The sequence below is a fragment of the Epinephelus fuscoguttatus genome, linkage group LG13, assembly GCF_011397635.1.
Source record: "Epinephelus fuscoguttatus linkage group LG13, E.fuscoguttatus.final_Chr_v1".
NCBI classification, from domain to species: domain Eukaryota; kingdom Metazoa; phylum Chordata; class Actinopteri; order Perciformes; family Serranidae; genus Epinephelus; species Epinephelus fuscoguttatus.
Window position 1 is genome coordinate 11,707,685 of NC_064764.1, and position 23,715 is coordinate 11,731,399.

At 40.3% G+C, this 23,715-nt stretch overlaps 1 protein-coding gene across 1 annotated transcript in view; it reads left to right on the forward strand.

The window, feature by feature from the left end:
- The window catches only part of LOC125899202 (polycystic kidney disease protein 1-like 2), a 65,609-nt gene extending 41,911 nt beyond the window's left edge, over positions 1-23,698 (forward strand). Inside the window, exons 31-44 of the mRNA XM_049593283.1 lie at positions 38-245; positions 1,953-2,199; positions 4,651-4,927; positions 5,672-5,759; positions 5,863-5,997; positions 6,520-6,705; positions 9,117-9,447; positions 10,543-10,676; positions 10,954-11,081; positions 12,290-12,450; positions 15,867-16,077; positions 16,403-16,504; positions 16,682-16,813; positions 20,735-23,698. Coding sequence (XP_049449240.1) covers positions 38-245; positions 1,953-2,199; positions 4,651-4,927; positions 5,672-5,759; positions 5,863-5,997; positions 6,520-6,705; positions 9,117-9,447; positions 10,543-10,676; positions 10,954-11,081; positions 12,290-12,450; positions 15,867-16,077; positions 16,403-16,504; positions 16,682-16,813; positions 20,735-20,941 — 2,547 coding nt within the window. The 3' untranslated portion in view covers positions 20,942-23,698. The remainder of the gene's footprint in view (positions 1-37; positions 246-1,952; positions 2,200-4,650; positions 4,928-5,671; positions 5,760-5,862; positions 5,998-6,519; positions 6,706-9,116; positions 9,448-10,542; positions 10,677-10,953; positions 11,082-12,289; positions 12,451-15,866; positions 16,078-16,402; positions 16,505-16,681; positions 16,814-20,734) is intronic.
- The last annotated feature ends 17 nt before the right edge of the window (positions 23,699-23,715 follow it).

Here is a 23,715-nt window from a genome sequence, read left to right on the forward strand (position 1 = left end):
AAAAAACACCACAGTATTTGAACATTTTCTCTCTCAGGATATCACAAGAATCGCCCATTCACTGTCTAAGACTGTAAAAAGCAACGTACCATGCACAGAGTTCAAGTTTGGGCCTGGCCAACAAGTGGATATCAATGCTGTCCTTTCTGTGGTGGAGGATTTCATCAAACAGAATAACAAAACCAGCGACACCACCCTGCCCAAAACTCAGAGCTTCTGCAACCCCGTTCAGCCTCAGCTGCCAGGTGTGTACCTGCTGTGGATGGTGGATACTGTGACATTTGAGATAATTCTGTCTTAATTTTGGAGAGTGCTCTTTATAGCATGAGCTGATGTGGATGTAATAGAGTGCTTAAGCCCTGTCCGCTTGCCCAGCTAATGTCTGCTCTACTCAGCTAAACCTGATTAAACTTGATAGCTTTCACAGATTTCTTTCAATAGTCCTTTTAAGAAGCTTGACACTGAGGGTTTCTGTCCACAGTCTCAGCTACAATATAAACACACGCTGGTAAATTCAGTTCTTTTCAGTTCACTTAATATCATTTCTTCAAAGTGCTTGACTGTTGAAAAGTATTTTTCCTGCAGCAAACCTGATTATTTATCTTTAGTGATAAAATTTCATATAAATGCAAAGATAATGTATGTGCTTGCCTCATGTCTTCTTCTATGAAATGTAATGCACTGGGGGCAGAACTTGAAAAGTGATGCTTTGTTCTCAAATTTTACAAAAGAAAAAGAAGGCGAAATGTTTGCCCACTGTCACTTTGTGAAAATCTGAATTAATGCCTGGGCATTCAGTTGTGCATAAGTAGGAGTATACTGACTTTATTAGGCCTGTGTAAAATTTGGGAACAACAAAACCAAAAAGTGATTCTATTATCAGCATGAAAAAAAGAAGGTGCACAAATTTTTCTTCCCAGGACAGAAGCACATGTATTTTTAGCTTCAAATATGCACAGAAAATCCCATTATGTTTCAGTTTTTTGGAATAAGACATGAACGGACTTTGTAGCCTGACATTGCCAGACAAGTTCGCAAATGTGAAGTATTCCAGTCTCTCTTACTTCATTTTTGATTTCCAGGGGGCGTTATCAATGGGCATAGACCAAAATGCTTCTTAACACAATCAAATAGATCTACAACAAATTAGAGCGACAAAACATGACATAGCACTGAGCAACAGATAAATGTAAATCAACTACATCATGCAGAGATGAGCTGTGATGGTGTAGCATTAGTATGTGTTTTGACGTCACTAAAATATTTGAATCAACAGGACAGGCCTTAACTGTTTTAGGTTGACTTCTTCATCGTCAAAAATGCCTCAGCAGTGCTCCTCTTTACAATCATTGTCACAACAACACCACATATTAGATAAACGGTTGTGAATGGCCTGTCAGAGTTGCTGGCAATATGTCCAAAGGTGAGGGGTGCCAGATGCTGCTGCCAGAGCAGATAAAACACTTTCTTGCAGATTTGTCTGGCTCCAAGGCAACTGACTTCACACCCTAAGTATTAGGGGTAATACAATTCACTGTGTGTTCAGACAGAGTGAAACTGCATACAAAGTTGATGTAAAGATATGATAGGACACAAATATGCGTCTGAGTGAGCTGAAAGGCTTTGACTTGCATGACATTTTCTGCACATATCTCAGGGCTTATTAAGTCTACTGTGTAATAGTACGGTGACCAAAGAAAAAAGTATAGACATTGAAGGGGTATAACAAAGACACCTGGAAGTTTCTAGTAAGTTCGGAAACTTTCAGAGGATGAGCTGAACACAAACACACAGGCTGCATCCGTTGCTAATTTGAAGGTATGCTGCCAGGCAAAGAATTTACTTTACTCTCTGTCTGACCACAACCCTATGCAACATGTGCCTACATTCTTACATACACAAATAATGAGGTAGACACAGTTTACTAAGTCTGAAATCTTATACATTTTTAGAGGCCAGTGCAAGTATGCATCCTGGGTCAACAGTGGAGGGGATTCAAAAGAAGAGCAACAAAACCCAGTATCTTTACCGGCAGCTGTGTCACATTGACAAAGAGCTGAGCCTGCTGGGACCCTCCGGCTTCCCCACCCAACACAGCTACAGCCAGGCTCTGCAGCAGGTCCAGGGCATGAAGGGCTCTCTTGAAGATCAACTCTTCACATTTAGCTGTGCCAAGCCAGATGAACTCACCCAGAGCAAGTACAGAAGTCACTCATTTAAAAGACCACAGTGGTGGATTTGCATGTGTTATCTACAAGCTGTGTATCTATTTTTCATTTCCAAGATGAGCCGAAGCGTTATAAGTTGCTTGAAAGACTTTAATGTTAAGTATTAATTGCCTTTATGTGTATTTGTCTTTGTTATTCTGTAAATGTTATTTATCACACAGGCGCTGTTGCTTATGGCAACCACTTTGAAAACTGTTTTTGGTTGTGCTTTCAAGGACACTTTGACCTCCAACACAAGGAAGCAGCTATTGTTAAGCATTGTGTTTATGGGTTATGGTCCTTGCCCACAAGTGTAATACCATTTTGACATCCACAGAACTTTGTCAGGAGTCTTTAAATGTATCACACATTTTCCAAGTCACCGCAAATTGGTTTTCTTTGTGTGCTGAAATGAACGGAATCCAACTGAAAACTGGGCAGTCGGTTTGTAAAACAGCTGGCGTCAATGTTAAAAGAATAGTTCAGTGTTTTGCAAAATAGGCTTATTCACTATGAGAAGATGAGAAACTGGGCTATATTAGATATGAAGAGGCAGGAGATGGTTAGTTTGTTTGTTAAGATCCCCAAAAGCTAATGGTTCAGCTTCAGCTAGTTTTCCTGGGGTCTGACCATAGACTGTTTTTTTTTTTTTTTTCAAAAAAAAGAGAAGTAGCTATAGTCACGTCACCAATTGGTTTGTGGACTGCTGATTTGAAGCCTTGAGTACGGCATTTCAACTGTCGCCATCTTGGTTAGTTTCATATGTTGAATGTTGAAATAAGCTATAGAGACCAAAATTGTTTTTGGTACCAGGCTGTAAACATGTTTGTTTCTGCTGTAGTGTTGGGCACTTTAACATGGAGGTCTATGGGGATTGACAGCCTTAGCCAGCCTCAAGTGGTCATTCAGTTAATGCAGTTTTTGGCACCTCCATGTTGGTTTCATTTTTCAGCCCCATAGGTTGCCACTTGGATCAGACACATAAATCCCATTATATCCATTATATACATTCAAACAACACATTACATACAAAGAATCCACGATCCAATCATTAGACACTACAAACAAATGAAAAACAAAGCAAAACATAAATCCTTAGCTCAAGACTAGAAGCAGAGGAAGACAAATAGCCTCGCTATGTGTAATTTTGAAAAATTACACCAGGGCCACTCTGCCAACGAAGTGCTTTGATCGCAGCACACCGAAATTCTCGTGCAAGCCGATTCACATCAGACTTGCATTTCTCCACACCGGTCGACAAGCGCTTCTGCTCCCAGCTGTTGTCTCCGTCACATTTGGGACTGTTTTCCATCATGGGTATCTCTCTCTGTTTGCGTGTGTGTGCCCCGGCCCTCTCTGTCTCTGTCTCTGTCTCTCTCGTATGTGTTAGTGAGTGTGTGTGTGTGTGTGAGTGTGTGTGTGTGTGTGTGTGTGTGTGTGTGTGTGTTCACCTGTCTCGCGCTCTGTTTAGATACCACTGACTAATGTGTATATAAATATACACACATATATACATCGCATTTGTCAAACCGGGTGTTTTATTTTGAAATTTGTTTTATTCTGAAAATTGACCAGATGCTGTTGTTGTTCCTTTGTTTGACTTCCTGCCTGGCTTGACGCATTCACTCGCGGCTCACGCAGAAAATAGTCCAGACGCCGAAACGTTCGCTGCAGCGCCGGCGCGGCCGGTGTGGATGACACAATCGGTTAACATGGGCGCCGAAAGGAAATTGGCTTCGCTTCGAGACACTTCGAGGCTATTCGCAGCGCTTCCGTGTCCGGTGTGGCCCTAGGGTTAGCCTGCCAACGCCTCTATTCCTTGTTTGTTTAATTGGTACACAAACAGACATGTAATAGCCATGAGTTGTGGTTCATAAGGTTTGTGTGCTGTAACTGTGACCAGCGAGCTCATGGTCTCAGGTCACTGAGTCCTGCAGCTATTCACCATGAAGTTGTTGCAGCGTAAAAACCCCTGTGAACACTTTGTAAGACCAGAACATGTCCTTTTCACTTTGTTTTTGTTATGATTGAAGGTGGAAGGCGAATTTTGTTACCTTTGGATAGACGCGGACTCTCTGTGTCCCCCTGTTTCCAGTCTTTATGCCAAACTAAGCTAACCAGCTGTAGCTTCATATTGAGCGTACAAGTATAAAAGTGGTATTGATGTTTTCAGCCAAGTCACAACAAATTAACCTATTTTCAAAAATGTTTAACTATTCACTGTGAAATACACAGTTTGTGGATAATGGGCCAAAACTTACAAATTAAATGAACAGCTTAGTATTATATCAGTTACTTTATATAGTACACACATGTAACCTTATAGTCTAATAATGACTGAAGTAAATGTTTTGGAGCTGAAATGTAGGAAAATGTCCCTTGTAAAATTCAGTTTGCATGTAGTTTAAAATAATAATACTCAAGTAAAGTGCCTTCTAAAGAGAGTTGAATGGTATTCTTTCACTGCTCTCACTTGCAGGTTGAATCCTGCAGATAGCACAGATGGTGACGGCGTTCAGAAGAAAAGGGTGTGCTGTCATGGAGGGCTACCCTGGTGGTTTATTTTTGTCGGCTGGCTGCTAGTGATCGCAAGCAGTGTTGTATCAGGATATTTCACCATGCTTTATGGGTTGAAATTTGGGAAGGAACGCTCTGTGAGTTGGTTGGTGTCCATGATCATCTCCTTTTTTCAGAGTATCCTCGTCATTCAGCCATTGAAGGTGGGGAAAAGATTCTTTCCTCTCTTCATAAAGAACTATATACCTCTGTGGTAGCTCTGTATTTCCAATCCGATTCATTGTACGTGTTTGAGAAAGCTTAACATCATAGTGTAAGGGTCCCGTGTGTAGGATTTTGGGGATATGTTGGTAGAAATGGAATATAATATAATAAGTATGTTTTCTATAGTGTAAAATCGCCTGAAAATAAGAATGATTGTGTTTTGGTTACCTTAGAATGAGCTGTTTAGGTCTTTACACGGAGCGGGTCATCAACAGAGATCACCATGTTGCACCACCATGTTTCTACAGAAGCCCACAATGCACAAATCAAACACTAGGGCTATTTGCATTTTCGTGCTTTTGCATCATCCACTATAGTTAGCAGCCACTCCGCAGCAAACCGAACAGCATCAGAAAGACACTGCTTTATTCAGTATTTTTTTTAACCGGTTTGCCAAGTCCCTTTGTTTTGAAGAGGAAAAGACCTCTGCAGATAATATGGCCCCCAGTAAAAACCTCCTGAACCCTTGGATCTTAGGTTATCAGAGAAAAAAGGTGAGCACACCTTAGCAGGTACTGGGCTAGCAGAGAAGTTTCAGCTGGTTGCAATCTGCAGTCCTTACTTTTTAGATGCCACAAAATCCTACATACTGCTCCTTTAAACTTTCCTACAGATGTCAATATTTATACTGTATTTATTCTCTTTAGAAAGAACACTTGTATTAACTTATCCTTTTACCACAGGTGCTATTACTTGCAGTCTTCTTTGCTCTTGTAATAAAGAAAGTTGATGAAGAAGATTTTGAAAATGTGGAGTTTGACAGAAATCTAGGTAAAAGATAAAACTTCTAAATACTCTTCGCTGGTCTCAGATTTTGACTTGGTTATCATCAAAAATGTGCAGGTGTTACAAAAATATTACTCTTTACCCACAGTTGAGCGTAAGGAACAACAAATGGTCAGAAAGAACAGTAATCTCTATAAGCCTCCGCCTCCTGCAGACGTTGAGAAAATGAGAAGAAACAAGATAATGGAACAGAAAGCCTTTGCCCTCCTTAAGGAGATTTTGAGTAAGTAGAAACATAGTTTTATGGCAATAAGTGAATGGATATGAATCACTTTTTTATGCGATGCAGTTAAATAGCCTGTCATTCACAGGATTCAGTATGCAATCCACATGCTATTTTAACTTTCCCATTACAACTCTAATTATCCACCATTATTATCTACTCTGCCAATGATTGATTTTCACAGGGCAGGAAGCCTTTTTCACAGCAGACAATTTGACACATTATAGTAAGAAAAGCACAGCTGTAAATATTAAAATAAATGATGACTGAATATCATTTAGCTGCCTCAGTTCCAGAGTCCTGGTGTTGTGCATGCTGCTTAACCGTCACTCTTGTTATTGTGTGCTTATTATGCACTGTTCTTCAGCAGTAAACATCGCAGCTGGTAAATTATATTTTTTTAAAAAATTGTTTATTCAAAAATTGCAGTATCTGCTTTATATTAATATTAATTGACTCTGACACCCAGCTCTGTTTTTGCATGGTGAATTTAGAGAACTCTAATGTGCCCATTTCTTGCAGCCTACATGGGGTTTATGTGGATGTTGCTGCTGGTGGCGTATGGCCAGAGAGATCCCAATGCTTTTTTCCTGAACCAGCACATCCGGAACAGCTTCAGTAGAGGGATCTCAGACAGCATGAGTCTTGGAGAAGTGTTCACTTGGGCTAATACATCACTACTGAGTAACCTTTTTGGAGTTTATCCAGGTAAATACATACACCTCATGCAGATGAGAAAGAAGTGATCAGGCCCTGCTGTATGTTGTCCTAGTAACCAAATGATTTTGTGTCAGAGCTGTAAAGAAAGGTTTACAGCTCAGCTATGGCTGTGCTTTTCTGAATTCTTATTTTACACATGTAGTTATTTAACAATGTATACTGCATCCTGTCAAAGCATTCTATTTCCTTCTCCTTTTGTAGGACCGTGATTGTCTTGTGCCAAAACTGTTTTGGTGTGAAAGCTGTTTAAAACCTTGCTTTTCGGAAAAACAGACTTCTCGCTTTCATGCTGTGGATTCAAACAAACAACTCCACCGCTGGGGAGCAAAATGCTTTCTTGTCACAAGATAATTGTTGGGTTTTATACAGTCCTTCATGCCAGAGGGAACAGTTAAGAGGTGCTAGATGATTCTCATGATCCCAACTTCTCACTGGATAACTCTGTCTTTAAAAGCACTACAGCAAAACTGTATTTGCACCCACACATATTAATTCATGCCTATCGCTGGCGTAACTGTACCAAATGGGTAGAAACACACCAAAGACAATAAGTTGTTTTGACACAATGCTAGTGTCATCTATTTAGGTTTTTTTTTATTGTGACTGCTGGGATTGTGGTATGTCCGAACGGTTCACTCATTACCATTTGTAACTGAATGTTTTCAATATGTTAATCATTTTGCAGCTTTGAATGCTGAAACCACACAGACACCTTATATATTAAGCCTGATTTTTGCCTTAATTGGTAACCCTCTGCTGATTTTAGGATTGGGTCACATTTCTGCCAGATTGGTTGTCATTGGCTGTTTGACAACATCTGATTGATTTCCTTTCCTTCCTTTCTCTAGTTTGATAACACTGGAGTATTCATAAGTGCTACATCGCAGGCAACTGGACTTGCTTGCGTTTCTTGAAGACATTTCACCTCTCATTCAAAAAGCTTCTTCAATTCTAGATGACGCAAGCTTTAAACTCTGTGTGGGTGTGAACCCTTACAGTGTTGTTGAAGTCACATGTGAGCTCTAGGTTTCAGAGTCGTTAAGGTCATATGTGAGTCGTTGGCCCACCTGGACATCATGTGTGTTGTTGTTGTCGATGTGAAGTCATCTGGGGAGGGATCCCAAGACTGCATTGTAGGTGGGTGATAAGTGATGGCGTTGGCCACCTCCTCAGTTCAACGATAGTCATTCCAGTTTGATGAAGATGGCTTATTTCACGTCTGGCTTTCTTGGCTTCGTTCAGTAGGCGACTTCACTTCCATTCACACCTGGTGGGTCAACGACTCACATGTAACGTTAACGACTCTGAAACCTAGAGCTCACATGTGACCTCAGCGACTCTGTAAGGGTTCACATTCACAGGTTTAGAGTTTAAAGCCTGCAACTCCGCACCAGTCATTTAGAACTGAAGAAGCTTCTTGGATGAGAGGCGAAATGTCTTCAGGAAACTCAAGCAAGTCCAGTGGCCTACGATTTTGCTCTTAAGATTACCATGACCTGGATGACTGAGAATCTTCACCGACAACACTGGAGTAGTATTTACCATGTTGTGGATGTAACTGTAGACCATATTGTCTGCATCTTCAAGCCATCGGGAGCTCTGTATTTTTTTCTTTCCATCAATTACAATTGCACAAAGCAGCCTTTCTTTCATTTTTGTCAACATTGGACAACATCTTGTTTGAAAACTGACCGGGGATTAGTGTGAGCACAAACAACTTGGCCACTTAATTAATCCATACAGGATTATAGCCATGCACAAACCGAATAAAATGTGTTGTATGAGATAACAAAATTAACATACAGGATAATAAATAATAACATAATAACCCAATGGTAATAATTAAAATAATACCACTGGGTCAGAACATCAGCTCACTGGTACTGGGAAAGTTAGCCCTGTATTGTGCAAGTGCTATATTGACCCAAACTGACCCGGTGATTTTTTTTTTTTTTTTATGTGTTCTGAAAGGCAATCATCCACACTACTATGTTGCAATCACAAGTGACAAGTGTTTGTTTAGTCATTTTTTCTTTAAAAACTAATTTTTGGAGCTTTTTTTTTGGCCTTTATTTGACAGGACAGTGTTAGTGTGAAAGGAGGAAAGAGAGGGGATGACCTGCGGCCACTGCGGCATGGACATGGGTTGCCTGCTCTAACAGATAAGCTTCTTGGTACCCCAAAAGAGATAGTTTTGAATATAGTGCCTACAATGGCAAGCAGAGTCTTGTGCAGAACAATTTTCTGGGTGAAACACTCCTGAAAAGATCTTTGGCTCAGACCCAGTAAACTGACCAAAGTGTTAAATGTGTGACAAATGGCAACCACACACCTAAAGTAATTTTCATTCAGCACGGCTTGAAAAAAAATCAAAGTAACTGCAAAAAGCTGTGTTTCAGGATTTATCACAGATGGAAACTCCAAGCTAGTGGGTAATGCCCGTCTTCGTCAGTTGAGAGTGCAGAAGGACTCCTGTGAGATTGCAGACTCCATGCTCCAGTTTGTGCCAGACTGTCACGCTCCATATTCATGGGAGGCAGAAGACATAGGCTCCTATGACCTTGGCTGGAACCATACTGTAAGGGATAATATCTCTGCAAGCACTTCCAGCCCGTGGACGTACCAGACGCAGGCTCAGCTCAGGGCTCATCCTGTCTGGGGTAAAATGGTGCTCTACAGGGGAGGTGGCTTTGTAGCAGAGCTTGGTCCAGATTCACAAAATGCAAGCAGGTATGTTCATTATCAAACTGGAATGCATCAATTTGAGAACTAAAGGTATTTTTTCCTTTATTTCACTGGACTGTGACGTTAAAGTCCCCTCCACCCAAAAATGTTTTTCCTCTGTTCATGTTCCCTAAAATGTCTGACCATGACTATACTGACTTGTAGCTGTGCAAAGTTTGTCACTGGAGAAGTGTTTTCACATTCCTCTAATGAAGGGGGCAATGTCTGTGCACTTCCTGCAATCTGAGATTGAAATGTGCGCTTAGCAACCTAGATAGGTGTTTTACTAATACGAGTTAACCTCGTGAAAGTTTTGACAGCAAACTTGGTAAAGTATACAGTTTTTAGATGCAAACCAAACCAGTGTATGTTGCAACCACTAACACTGCATCAACACTGCTAGTTACAAGCTAACAAACAAACAAACAAACAAACAAACAAACAAACAACATAAACAAATGGAAGATGCTAACTACACTTACCATTCTGATATGCCTGCTAGTCACCGATTTTGGTGCACAGCAGACTTCTCATCTGAGCTAGGTCAAACCGAGGCTCCAACATATATGGCTGAATCTCTCCAGTATTTCCTCTAACACTAACTCTAGCTTTCTTGATGCTCACTGCTCTGTCATCGATCAAACTAGCATAGTCCTGCGTTTGTTTTAGCACCTTGCTAGTACTTGAGAAGGTGAAAGTGAAACCTACCGCAAACAGCAGTGGTGGGCGGGGCATGAGCAAGGCCAGAGCCAGAATTTCTTAGAGAGGGAGAAAAGATGCCTATTTCCAGACCCTTTTCAGAATTGTATGTTTTATTTTTCATGCAGGAAAACCATGTTATATCAAATTAAATCAAAGCAGCATATTTTCATATACTTTAAAACATGTCTGGATAAGGACTTTAAATCATCCTCAGTGGGCTCAGTGACCTTCAGATTTATCAGTTAATTTATTACAATTGAAAATATAGATGTAAAAATCTGTTATTTTCTAGTCGAACAAAGCTGGAGTGATATACCATTTTAAGACAAGTGTAACACTTAAGTAGAAAAAGCAGACAGAGGCCCTCAGTAAACAGTTTCTTGCATATTTCATTTACAGCACCCTTGAGTATCTATTCAGAAACACGTGGCTGGATATATACACAAGAGCCATCATTGTCGAGTTCACTGTTTATAATGCTAATGTGAACCTCTTCTGCATCGTCACACTCTTGCTGGAGACCACAGCTGTAGGTAAGATTAAGTGTTTCCTCTGAAAAGCGCAAACATTATGCATTCATAGTGTTGTCAAAGGTGTGGGTGTGAATGCCGCTTTATTGAAGAGGATTTTCAGGAAGATGTAAACAGTATTGTTACATAAATCTGTGCATCTTAGACCATGCTGTCTTATAACTTAGTTCAAGTCTGTGATTTTATTCACTCTTCCTATCTGCACATTGATGTACAGTGTATGAATGAGGTCACACTAGCCTGCATGTGTTAAACAAAAGTGTTCCAATTGATTTTACAGGGGCATTTCAGTTCCACAGTGAGCTACAGAGTGTTCGCCTCTACCAATCAACCGGTGGCCTTCACGTCTTTGTTATGGCTGCTGAGATCATATACCTGCTTTTCATCCTTTATTACATGTTCCTGCAGGTACACACTAACACGACTACTACAGCATATACTTCCAGTCCCACTAATTGCTTGGGTCTTTCTTATCGATGCACCTATTTGATTTCAGATGCTTAATGAGACTCCCCTGAGCTTCTACATTCACTAAGGGCACTTTAAAAACTGACATCAAACTATGTACACAGGGCTCATTACTCTCTTGACATGAACCCTGTCACCCTGTTTAGATAGGAGATGCTTTTTGGTTTAGAGCAGTTCCCCGGGACATGCCACAGTTGTTTGCGACAGAGACTGGCGAGAATCAATCTAGAAAGAGGATTATTAACATTAGAGAGATTGATTTGAGGCTAAATTGCTAATTAAACCGCTGTGTTTCACCTGTGCATGTGGTAACCTCATCAAACTTTCATTAACTGATTTGCTTATAAATCCAAAAGCAAAGTACAGCTGACTCAAAGCTTCTTATTGCGCTCCGCTCATGGTTCCTCTAATTTTTCACCCTGGGAAAAAACAGGACATTAAATTGCCCTCTTTGAGTGTATGCCTCTTAAAACAATTACATAAGGAATACATGAAAACATTAACTTTAATGTGTTGATGAAGATGTTGATGTTGTCGTGAGGATGTAATAGCATTATCTTCTCTGTGATTTTCTTCCATGTAACACCTCTTAGTCGAGCCAAAATCACTGCATTGAGTAATATCTCAATTATAATTTTCCACTTTTCTCAGGGCCATTATGGTGAATGCTCATGGGTGTTGTTCACCATTAACTGTGAGAGACATTTGGATTGCATTGTGTGTCCTTCCTTGCAGCCCCTGGAGACTCTTACTGTGATACAGGGATTAACAAATAGACTCATTTCATGAGTGTTTTGATTTCAGAAATACATGCACATGCAGATGGCTTTCTTTATTCAATACTGCACTTGACAAAATGTAATACAGGAGATTTTTCTTTAGTGGTTGCCGACACCTTTGAAGTTTGCGTATTAGCAGCATTGAGATCAAAGTCTCATAAGAAGTCAAGAAGTAATGAATATTAACTCAGATTGCAAATTAAGGAAAATGTCAGGCATCTACAACAACCTTTTGAGTGTAAACTGATTTATGAACATGTACTGAATATGTTAAGAGACCAGCGAAGGTAAAAACCTCTACATCCAATACATGCACAGAAACTCACTGCTGTTTTACATATGACAACTGTCTTTTTTTTCTCCTGGCAGGGCAAATTAATGAAGCAGCAGCAATGGGCTTACTTCAAGAGCAAGTGGAACCTCCTTGAGCTGACTATCATCTTACTGAGCTGGAGCACCGTGGCTGTCTTCATACAAAGGACCCTGCTTGGGAACCGCGATATGACCTACTACCAAAATCACAAAGACCAGTAAGACTCACGTAATAGTCTGCTAAACCTTGATCTTTAGTTTGTAGAAGTTGCACAGTGCGCTTTATGTGTGGTTTACTTTCTAGTGCTATTTAGCCACAAAAGCAGCAATCAGTCAGTCAACCACTTCGATCCAAACTAAAATATCTTAATAACTAGTTGATGGATTGCCTTAAAATGTGGTACAGAAATCCCTAGACGATTAATCCTTAAATAAGCCTATTCCTACTTAATCATTGGGTGATCCCCTGATCTTTCCCCTAGCACCACAATGACGTTGACATTTGCATTTTTTCAGGCAGGTATTGTTCACTGTTTGTACTAATACCCACCAAAAGTAATGTACTAGCAATTGTATAGCCTATAAGTGATCACCATGGATGGATTACTGAATGGGCCTACTGGGCACAGGCCCAGGGGCCCTAAGTGTCAGGTGGCCCCCCTGGCATTCACTTGCAAAATGTCAAACTTTAATTAACAAGTACTGACCAAGAAGAGACTCAGAATGACCAGAAAAGACACACATTTACCTTTAAGAGAGACAAACCCACAAAAACAAGCATAACGACTACAAAAAGATGCAAAATACCACAAGGTCTGTGTGTCTTTCTCCTATGTAGGAGAGGTGGTGGAGATGTTGTGTCATAATTGGCCCATGGTGATTACGTGACCTATGCACTGTAAGCTGTCCGGTTATATGATGGGAGCAAAGGAAAAAGTCAGGTCATAGAGTATTAAGAGTGACTAAGTCCACATGGCTAGGTTGTCAGGGTAGTGGACAGGTCAGCCAGACACAGGGCTTTGACCCAGGAAACAAGGGTTTGTGTCCCATGTGAAATCAAACCTCAACATTTAGTTAGTTAAAGTTATATATATGAAATGTCACGTTACACTAATTGCATTACGTGACAATGCACAACCATGACTCTTTTATGGAATCTAACATAACCTAACCTATCCGGTAGTGACATTAATTCATAAATGAAAAATTTAACTAACTTTTTGTAAGATAAACAAACTGTTGCATGAGAATACATTGATTTTTCCCATTTTTTCCTATTTTTTGTGCAAAGTTTCAAAAGCTAGATTGCCATGAAACTAGGTAAACACACTAGAGGTGGGAATCTTTGGGCACCTCACGATTCGATAACGATTACGATTCAGGGGCTACGATTCGATTATAAAACAATTATTGATGCATCTTTAATTTATGTATATTGATGCACTTTTTCACAACACACATTTCTTTTTGTCTCACTGAATAAGCATTCAACACTTGCAATTTTTAAAAACAGTGCATTTACAATAAGAAACAGTTGAATTCATTTCCATTATATTTTATTAAACATATAAATGGAAATGCGTGCAAACTGGAAAGTTACAACTTCGTTGTACGGAACCAAAGGTAACAACAGGTATCTTAAATCACAAGATAAAATGCGCAGTTAGAGTAACAAATGATTTGGTGGCGACAGACGTTCATGCATCACATGTAACTGCAATCCAACCTGCCTTCAACACCGAGGCCATGACTTCTGTTTTGGTTTGGTTGTAGAGTGTCGGGATGGCCATGTCGGTGAAATAGTGTCCGGATGGGATGGTGTATCTGGGCTCCAATGTATGCAGCAGTGTTCGAAATCCCTGATTTTCCACAACGGAATAAGGACGCAAATCCTTGGCAATAAATGTCGCAATGGCCTTCGTAATTTGCTTTGCCTTTTCCGATGAGGGTGGCAGCTTCCTAATTGCTTCCTCGATTGTTCTCTGGTCGGTAGCGCCACTAGTAGCCACAGCAACAACAGCCTGCCGTCTCCCTGACTCCTCCGTCGGGTGGAATTCAAGTTACATGGCTTCTCATGTTTGTTGTGTTGCCAAAGTATTTTATTTTAGCATGACACAGCTTACATATAACGTGGCTCTTGTCCAGTTCGCTTCCGCCATCAATGTTGTAGAAGCCTAAGTGTTTCCACACGTCTGCTTTTAAATTAGAAGGAGCTGTTCGGATCTCACGGCGAGGTGGGTGGTGGTTAGCCATGTTTGTTTTCCTCTGTGTGCGTGTCAGCGTGTCCACTCCAGGTGCGCATCCCAAAGTGTCCCGGAGATGACGCGTACCGCACTTCTTAGTTCCTCATTATTTAGAACCTTCTGTATTACTCTACTTAACAGATTTAAATAATCGAAATTTAAGAATGTAAGAATCAGAACTTTCCTTCACCCCTAAAACACACCCATGTCCCCCTCACGATGATTTGTTATCATTTTGATGGTCCCTTAACTTAACATCAGCGGGTCAATTTCTTAATTTGTTTAAAGAACCTGCAAAGATGTTCCCATCAGCCCCAACTGTCATTTGTGTTTAGCGGATGTTAGCAAACATGTGTAACTATGATGGTGAACATGGTAAACTTTATACTTATCAGCATATTAGCATTTTGTTGATAATCATTATCAGTAGCGGCTCGTGGTGAAATTGGGTGGGAGGGCTAACGCATTAGGCCTATGGCCTATACTGATCAATAGTTCAGCTGCAGTAACAGTAACATCACACAGAGAGACAGCACCAAGTTACAGCAACAATACACTACAACAAAACAAGAGAATTACAAAAATGTTCTGATGCCAAAGGCTCTCTCTCTCTCTCTCTCTCTTTCTCTCTTTCTCTCTCGCTCTCTCTCTCTCGCTGGCTCGCTCGCTTGCACGTGCGCGCACACACATCACATCACATCACTTAATCACCAAGTCATTTAAGTCCGATGATTTTTGGATGAGGTCCCACTCGATAGACAGCATTTAAAATAATCCACCTGTTCAGCATGATGCTAACGCAATTCGCAAGACTCAACGCTCACTCTCCCACTACAGTAACAGCAGGCAGGCCCTCACTATACTTCCACGCACTGTCATTGGCCAAAAGTCAGTGGCCTGGGCTGAATTAATTTAGCCCAACTGGACAGTAAATCAAGGGGGCTTGTCACGACACCTGTCACTCATGTTGTGACAACAATGATTGGAAGCTGATTCTAGGAGTATGGGCTGTAAAAAATCAGCCCATTTAGATAAATCCTGCATTTTTGTGACTATTTTAGTGCTGTTGCTGCTATAGGTTCCACCAAATACAATCAGTTCCAAGGTTCAATAACTAATATTTTAATATTTTCTTTAATTTAATAATTTTCTCGTTGTTATTGTAAAAGATAGGCAGGGCTTAGCCCTGCTAGCCCATTTATACCAGCTGTCTCTGATTATTATGCATGCTAAAGTTAGAATTTAGCTCAAAGCTGTGCCCAAGTAAAGTCTAATGGAGCTGCTAGTATGGCTATATGAAAGCATCTGTTTGATTTAAACTCTTCTTCTGTAATCATGGCAGTATTTTACAGTGTTCTTTTAAAGTACTTTTTTTTTTACTGTGTATCTAGATTTGCCAGTTTTTACGAGACAGCCACAGTAGACTCAGTGCTCCAGTATCTGATTGCCTTCCTCGTCCTGCTCGCCACCTTCAAACTGTGGCACTTGCTCAGACTGAACCCTAAGATGAACATGATCACTTCTGCGCTGCGGCGGGCCTGGAGTGATATATCTGGTTTCCTTGTAATCATTGTGATCATGCTCGTGGCGTATTCAGTTGCAGTGAGTATCTTGTCCCTTTTGCAAAGATCAAAGTCTTATTCAATACGCAGGTAAGGAAACTAAGTTACTGCTATTTTCTGAGTTACTGGGCTTTGGATAATACCATATTGTAAGATTTTTGTGATGATGGTAGTGCCCTGTGAGGTGGTCTTTGTTATATTCATTAATTTTAATCTAAGGGGTGATATGTGAATGAAGTGTATGAAATTCGAATTAGCTAACCTCAGTCCATTATCTCCAGGATGGTCAATTCAGTATAACTTCAAGCTAGATGGAAATGATTTTAGTGATTCCTCTGCTGATAAAATCGTCTATCTCCTTCCAGTCCAATGTGATTTATGGCTGGAGGATTTCCACATATAGAACGTTTACAGATGCTCTCCTGACAATCATCAGTTTGCAAGTAGGCATCTTTAATTATGACGAGGTACGTGAGCTCTTCCCCCTACTCACATATTTGCTATGTAAAAAAACATATGTATGAGATAATAATAATTGTAGGGGCATATTGCTGAATCTCTAACCCATATCATGTGCATGAATAAGGATTTTTCCACATAAGCTCAAACTGATATTGATGTCTCACTGGTGCACTCTTTGCCAGGTCCTGGACAGTACCCCTGTGCTTGGTGGATTACTCTTTGGTTCCTGTGTTGTGTTCATGACATTTGTGGTGCTTAATCTCCTCCTCTCAGTGATCCTCGTGGCATTCAACCAGGAGCAAATATATCACAAGGTAACATTAATTACAAGTCATTCTAATCAAAGTTTTTAGACCAAAAATAAAAGTCTAATCCTTTTTTTCATTATTATAATTTTTTTAGAGGTTGACCAAATCTCTTTAATTGTGTTAACATTTACTAATATTCTACAAAACAAGACCTCCTACTTTACAGTGTGCACTGAAAGCCACTAGAAATGCTAAATGGATGGACTTGCTCTTGTGCCTTTCTTGTCTCAAAGCGCTTTTACACAACTCGTCACATTCACCCATTCACACACACATTCATGCATGCCAGAAACATGGCTCCAAATAAATGCTAATGTTACTCTGTGTCTGCTGGATGTGTAACTTTCTGCTAACAACTTTGCTACAGCAACTTTAATGGTGATATATCAGTGTTATGTTTACAGCTTTGTTTACTCCCACCAAGTGGCTAAAACAATCATTATTGCTAATAGTTAATAGTTGATCATAAACAGTGCAGTTCAAAAGCAAAGATAGGAATTAAAAGTTTGGTAAGTAACTACCAGAACATCTACAGAGGCAGTTGAAAATCGCAAAGTCCTATAGGTGCAAAGAAATCCATATAAATATGGTGAAAATGTATTGAACTGAACAGCCACCTACCTCATTATGTCCCCTAAATGCTTACTTCTGCTATCCAAGGTACAGCACAAGGCTGAAATTCTGAGTGCTCTCAAAGATTCCAAGGAAACTCTTGATTTTATCTGCTCATTATGCCCCTGCACAGTATGTACAGCTGCTGCCAAGTCCAGAACTTCGTCAATCCTTTCCAAGTTTCACTGAGACATGTCTCCTTTTAAATACCCTGTGCTAGGTTGGTCTAATCATTGAAGAAGACATGGCCAGCATAAAAGCAGCTGAAGGATAACACAGCCAGCCTGTCCTTGGTACAATTGTTTCTTTGAATATTTAGTTTTTTCTGCTCTTCATTTCTATTCTGTGGCTGCTGCAGTTTACTTTCTAGTGTGCCCTCTGTCACCCTTTATTGTCATTTACTTCTGAAACTGTACAGAAGTATGTGAGGTGAAGGACTCTACATAACGCTACATAACTTTGGCATTCATGCCAAATCAGTTGTCACATGTAAGAAAAACTACTGAAAATGATGCCCAAGTGTTTGAAATATCCATGGAGAGATGCTGGATTGAGCTGCAAAGTGTTTAGTATTAATTAAATAAGTAAAACATTATAAAATGTACACTGCAGTTGAAAAGTTTGGAATTGCCTACCAGAAAAGTGTATTGGGTACCGTCAGATGGCTAAGAGTACTACTCTTTCATTTTATGTTTTTTTTTTCATGCTTTTAGGTTGTAGAAAATCTTTACAAATCTATGTTATCTTGTATGAGCGGTTTCGTTTTGTGTATCGAGAACAAAACGCTGCACAATGGTTCAATCAGCGTGACAACTGAAAGGGCAGAATGAGACAAAGATATCTCTGAGCAACAGTTCAATATGAATAGAAGAAATCACCATTCAAACTCGATGCTTAGCATCAAAATATAAGCAATTAAATACAAACAGGTTCCCGTTTCAGTGTCAAGTGCACAGTAATGACCATAACAAGCTGAAATCAGCAGGGTTGTTGCTTTAGGAGAGTAAATGGTACATTTGGTGTCTCAATGTTTGTATCTAGGTTAAAATATCCTTTGTTGGAGGAAAGAAGAAAAACATCAGTACCAGGTAATTCCAAACTTTTGGACAGTAATGTTTAGTCTTAAGAGTAAAATACACACAGTTGCGTATAGTGATTTTGCAGCTTAAGTGGATCATAAAACTTGGGACAGAATCATTACTGTATAAATAAGTTGCTTGCAGTAATCAAGTAATTTGCTTACAGTGGTTATTTTGGTTCTCATCATGCGTGATAATAGCCTGGAAATCCAGACTCAAATCTAGAAAGATTTTGAGTCTGGCCCTCACCGACACACCCTTCCTACCCAAAGGGCGGCACTAACTGAGGCATTTCAAATGCCACCGCAAGCAATTGGATAGCACAATGGCCAATCAGAGCAAAAAAACAATCTGACGTATTCATTGCAGTAAGCCCCATTTGTTTGCCCAACAGTGGGGCCAACTGATATATTATGCTTTTGCCGTATCCCGTCGGCAAAACAGCAAAAACTTCCTTCCTGGAAACAAAGGCTTCTAGGGCAGTCTTCTGTTCCTCTCTCAAGGAAAAAGATAAGTGTAGTTGGCTTAGGGTTTCTTCCAAAGCTAAATTGAATGGACGTGGTCCTTTGGCAGCTGCCATCTTGGCTGTTTACTTTTTGACTCCTACGGCGCAGCGCTGTCGTCATCATGTTATGCCCACCCAAAGCTTTTGCAAAGTTACTTTGCCTTGTGGTAACCCGTCTGCTTTCAGCTACCTACATGACGCTGGTGCTGTGTGCACATTGAAATCATGATGGGAAAAAGAAAGTAATTTTCTCTCAATGAAAAACAGTCTCCTCAAAGCTTGTGACTGCTAGTAATGGCTGCTGGTGTTGGAGACAAAAACAGATGTGCAGGGATAAAGCACCTGTGGTTGAAGCTGCCCTCTTTAAGTGGATTGATGTCACCTAATAATAAAACCCCATAATGAAATAGCTGTACTTTATTTTGAAACAGTTGATAAAATTCAGTAAATAGTGAAGCTGTCCATTTTATTACTTTATATTCATGTGATAAATCAGTCAGTCATAACTTATGGCCATCCAACTGGCTCAACAACTGCTTCAGCAGCAACACAATGTTCCCAGCTAGCTCCTGTTAACAGTCCACAACAGTGCTAAAGTAATTCTAAACCAACCGACATGTTCCTGCTGCAAATACACAGTGAAAAGACATAATAAGTTTGCCTTTTATTTTGTTGAACACCAACAGAAGCTAGCTGACAGTAGTTGAGCCTGCTGAGAGGCTGGGGGCCTGTGATTCGCTGAGGAGTGAAGGGAGATTTGTTATAAGTGTCACGTGTTTTGAAATTAGATTAACTCAAGATACCTGTGAGTGTTTCAGGGATATTGAGAATATAATATCCATTCATTGGTGGCAACCAAGAGACGTTACACAACACAGGAGTCAGTGGCCCTCATTCATTAAAACAAATGTACAACACTAAAGGTCTCAGCTCCCGTACGCAACTTTGAGTCAGCTTAGATTTGCGGTACAGCAGTAAATCCGCCTAAATCACAGAATTGTAATATGATTATTCTGACTGGCATCTAAGTATTTGTAGCTACATATTAACCACCTTACAAACATGTAGTCACCATATGGATGTGTGCTCTGGCTCTGTTGGAGTGGCTCCAGGTTGACCGAAGGATGAACACCGTTTGTGCCTGGCGCTATTTGAAACTTTTCTTTTTTTGTGTAAACACTGACAAGCCACCGCATTTCAGTTTAATTTTTCAGTAGCTGTCATGTCGTCCATCTTTACTTACAGTCTATGAATAGAAACCAGTTGAATTGGTTACAGTGGACCTGGGACATCAGCGTTTCCAGTTTCGTCTCTTCTTGTCGTAAACTCTAGGGGCCAGGCCTCTACACCGAGAAAATATTGGGGCGGGAAAATTAAATGACAATCGTTTTCAGCCACCACATTTATCAGCACCTGATCATTCCTTCCCTGTGATTGGCGAGATCAAAATGTTTCACAAAGCACACACAAACTCTTCTACACTCAGATTTGCGCTGGTGTAAGATGCTGGTCTGTAAGATAGATTGATAAATGAGGGCCATTAACACTACTTCCTGGTTGCACAGTAACTGGAATTGGATTTCGACCACCTCTTTTTATTCCCAACGTGATTTTTCAGAAAAGCCTGCAAAATGTCACTGTAAGGAAACATAGTTGTTTCATCGTTTTTCTCTGCGGGGGTTTGTGTTCCACAATAACTGTGATCTTTGTTATCTTTCTTCTCTCACCCAGCCCTCAGACGAGGAGGAGATTGTTGACCTGATGCTGAAGAAAATCTGCAGTCTTTTTGGGATCAGATATAAAGACACAAACGACAACAGGGGGCCTGATGTGAATGTGGCCAGTGGCTTGACCCTTAATAACAGCAAGAATATCCTTAATAATTCCTCAATCGATGTAAATATTTATCAGAAATCTGACGACTCAGAAAATCTCTAGGAGCTTAGCTTTATTTTGTTGAGTTTCATATGAGTGTTTTGAATATTTTGCATACAGTATATCCACATGCTCATTTGTAATATTCGTTCGTCTTTACTTGTTTCTTGCTCGCATGGTGTGCTACTGTGTGAATGTGGTGTGATGGATGATTATGACATCCACAATTACACTGCACATTGTTGGTGTGAATCTGACAGGGTGTTTATTCAGGCAAAGTTTATTTTATTCACAGCAATGCTTTGCTTCAATTAACCTCACTCAGGATGCATAAGGAGAATGTCATATACTTCAATATATATTCATCAAATGAATTGGCTAAGTTGTGGGTCCTAATTTGTTATCAAGAGGTGAGACAATTGGTGTGGAATATAGCTCATGTTTATTGCATATACGTTAACAGCAGAAATTGTCAAACAAATTCAAAACACATAAATCGATAAAAGCTTAGAGTTTTTTTGTTTTTTTTTAAAAAGGTATTATATTGACACAAATTGTCCGAATATTCGTAAAACACATATAAGATCACTCCATTTCAGAACTTCAGACTGACAATTGAAAGGGCAGAGAGAGAGGAAGAGGTTCTTGTTTCAGTGTCAAGTGCACAATAATGCCTAACAAGCTGGAATTAACAGGTAATGTGTTACTTTAGCACAACAGAAAGAGAAGGGTAGTCTATGGTTAGCATTATTGGAGCTGGATGTATTCAGTCTAACCTGGTGCCTTTCCCAGCAGACATTGGGCGAGATGTGGGGTACACTCTGGACAGGTTGCCAGACTAGGCATTATGTCAACAACGCTACATGAAGCAGATGAATGACCTTTTCTCTGCATTGTGAAAATGGCAGTCACTTAAACCACTGACTGTGCACCCCACCGCCAAGTGGGCAGGGGTGGTAATTGCAACCGGCCAAAATGGCTTGTGCCTTTCCCAGCGGACATTGGGCGAGATGCAGGGTACACTCTGGACAGGTTGCCAGACTATCACAGGTCTGACACATAGTAATAGGCAACCATTCACACTCACATTCAATTCTACAGTCAAATTAGAGTCACCAATTAACATGCAAACTCCATACGGAAGGGCTCCTCCATGCCGCGGATTGAACCCCCAACCCCAGGTTCGAACCAGGAACCTGGGGTATATTTATAATATGGAAACATGGTTAGCCAAGGACAGTTCTTGCCACTTTTCTAAGGCTGTTTGGTGAATGTTGAAACCAAATGGAAAATATTGTTTTGCATTTTGTGCTTATGGTACATTTCTGTGTGCTCACCTCTCACCTCTCTCGCCTCTACACATTTCCATTTCACAATCAAAAGTGTATGTATTTAGTCTAACCACTGATAGACTGCAGAGGACCCAAAGAAAAGCAGCTTCCCAAAAAAATTACAGTCCAATTACATCGGTGTGGTACAATCCAGTCTCTTACGCTTTTCTGACCTAGAAAACAATTCAGAATTGAAGGGTATTTGGAGGGTGTCATTTTCAAATGGAAATGACAGATTTAGTGTCTGAACTACTGTTTTTATCTCTGTCAGAAAAGCTATTATTGAAGGAAAGAAAAAAATACCAATATCATAGGCGCTTCCAAACACTTCAACAGCAGTGTGCTTTTATGATTGTATGAATGCATGCTACAGTGTGTAATCAATATTTGTTTTATTATGTATATACCTAATTATATATGTTTGTGTGCATTGCGCAATTTAATGTTTCTGGTCAATTAAATAGCACCATGGCTCTATGGCTCATGTTAGTTACTTCTACAGTATTTTTGATTCATAATCCTTGGTTTAAGGGCCTGGACACACCAAGGCAACAATCGGCCTTTGGTCAATGTCGGGCCATCGGAGAGAGTTGCCCTAGTTTTTGCACCAATTGGCTCGTGTCAACTGTTTCTTCAGCATGTTGAATCAGTGTCGAGGCCGGTGGAGCCCGGCGATGAGTAAAGTCAGTCTGATTGGCAGTTCAGCACAGGGCAAGAGAAGAAGAACAAAGGGGGGAGGGAAGGAAATAACCAAAGTCAAGAGGGTGTGAAACTGAAAAAGCTTTTAAACATCGGGTTGAAAGAGCAAAGCATTGCAAAAGAAGCATCTTGAATCCGTCCCATTGGTCTTTTAGTTTCCTTATTTGAATGAAGAATACAGACTACCACTGCCTGCAGGTATGGAGAGTTATTTTTCCACACACAGGGGCAGAACATACGCATTAGTTGGCCATTGGCTGTAGTCTTTGCAGTGTGTTCAGGCACAACTCTGAGTTAGACACAGGCGCATAAGGCAATGCAACAGTCAGCCTTTGTCATCACTAGTTCTTTGATGTTGGTTTTGTGTTTCTGGGCCTTGATGCTACAGCAAACACTCTTTTAGCAGCTACTTTGTCAGAAAAACAACAGAGGAGCAATTGGCCTGTTTGCAGTCTGTCACAAACTGGCTCAGAGTATGTGACAATTAGGGAGTCCACACAAAAGATTTACTTAAAACAAGCCAAATTTATTAAACTATAATTAACTTAATAATCAATGGAGTGTGCAGATCAGCAAAGTCACTCATGAAAGCCATGCATGGGTGAGTGTCAAGTGTTCTGTGGAGGTGTTGAAGGTGCAAACCAAAACCAAAGATGCTCAGTGGATGTAAGCTGAAAGGAAGGGAGAGACCAAGTGAACAGATTAGGCAGCTTTTATAGCTTGGAAGCCCAGGTGAGCCTAATCAAGGTAACGACCCTCCCATGTCAGCCAGCTGCCTGACGAGACTGGCTGAAACATTCTCAAAGA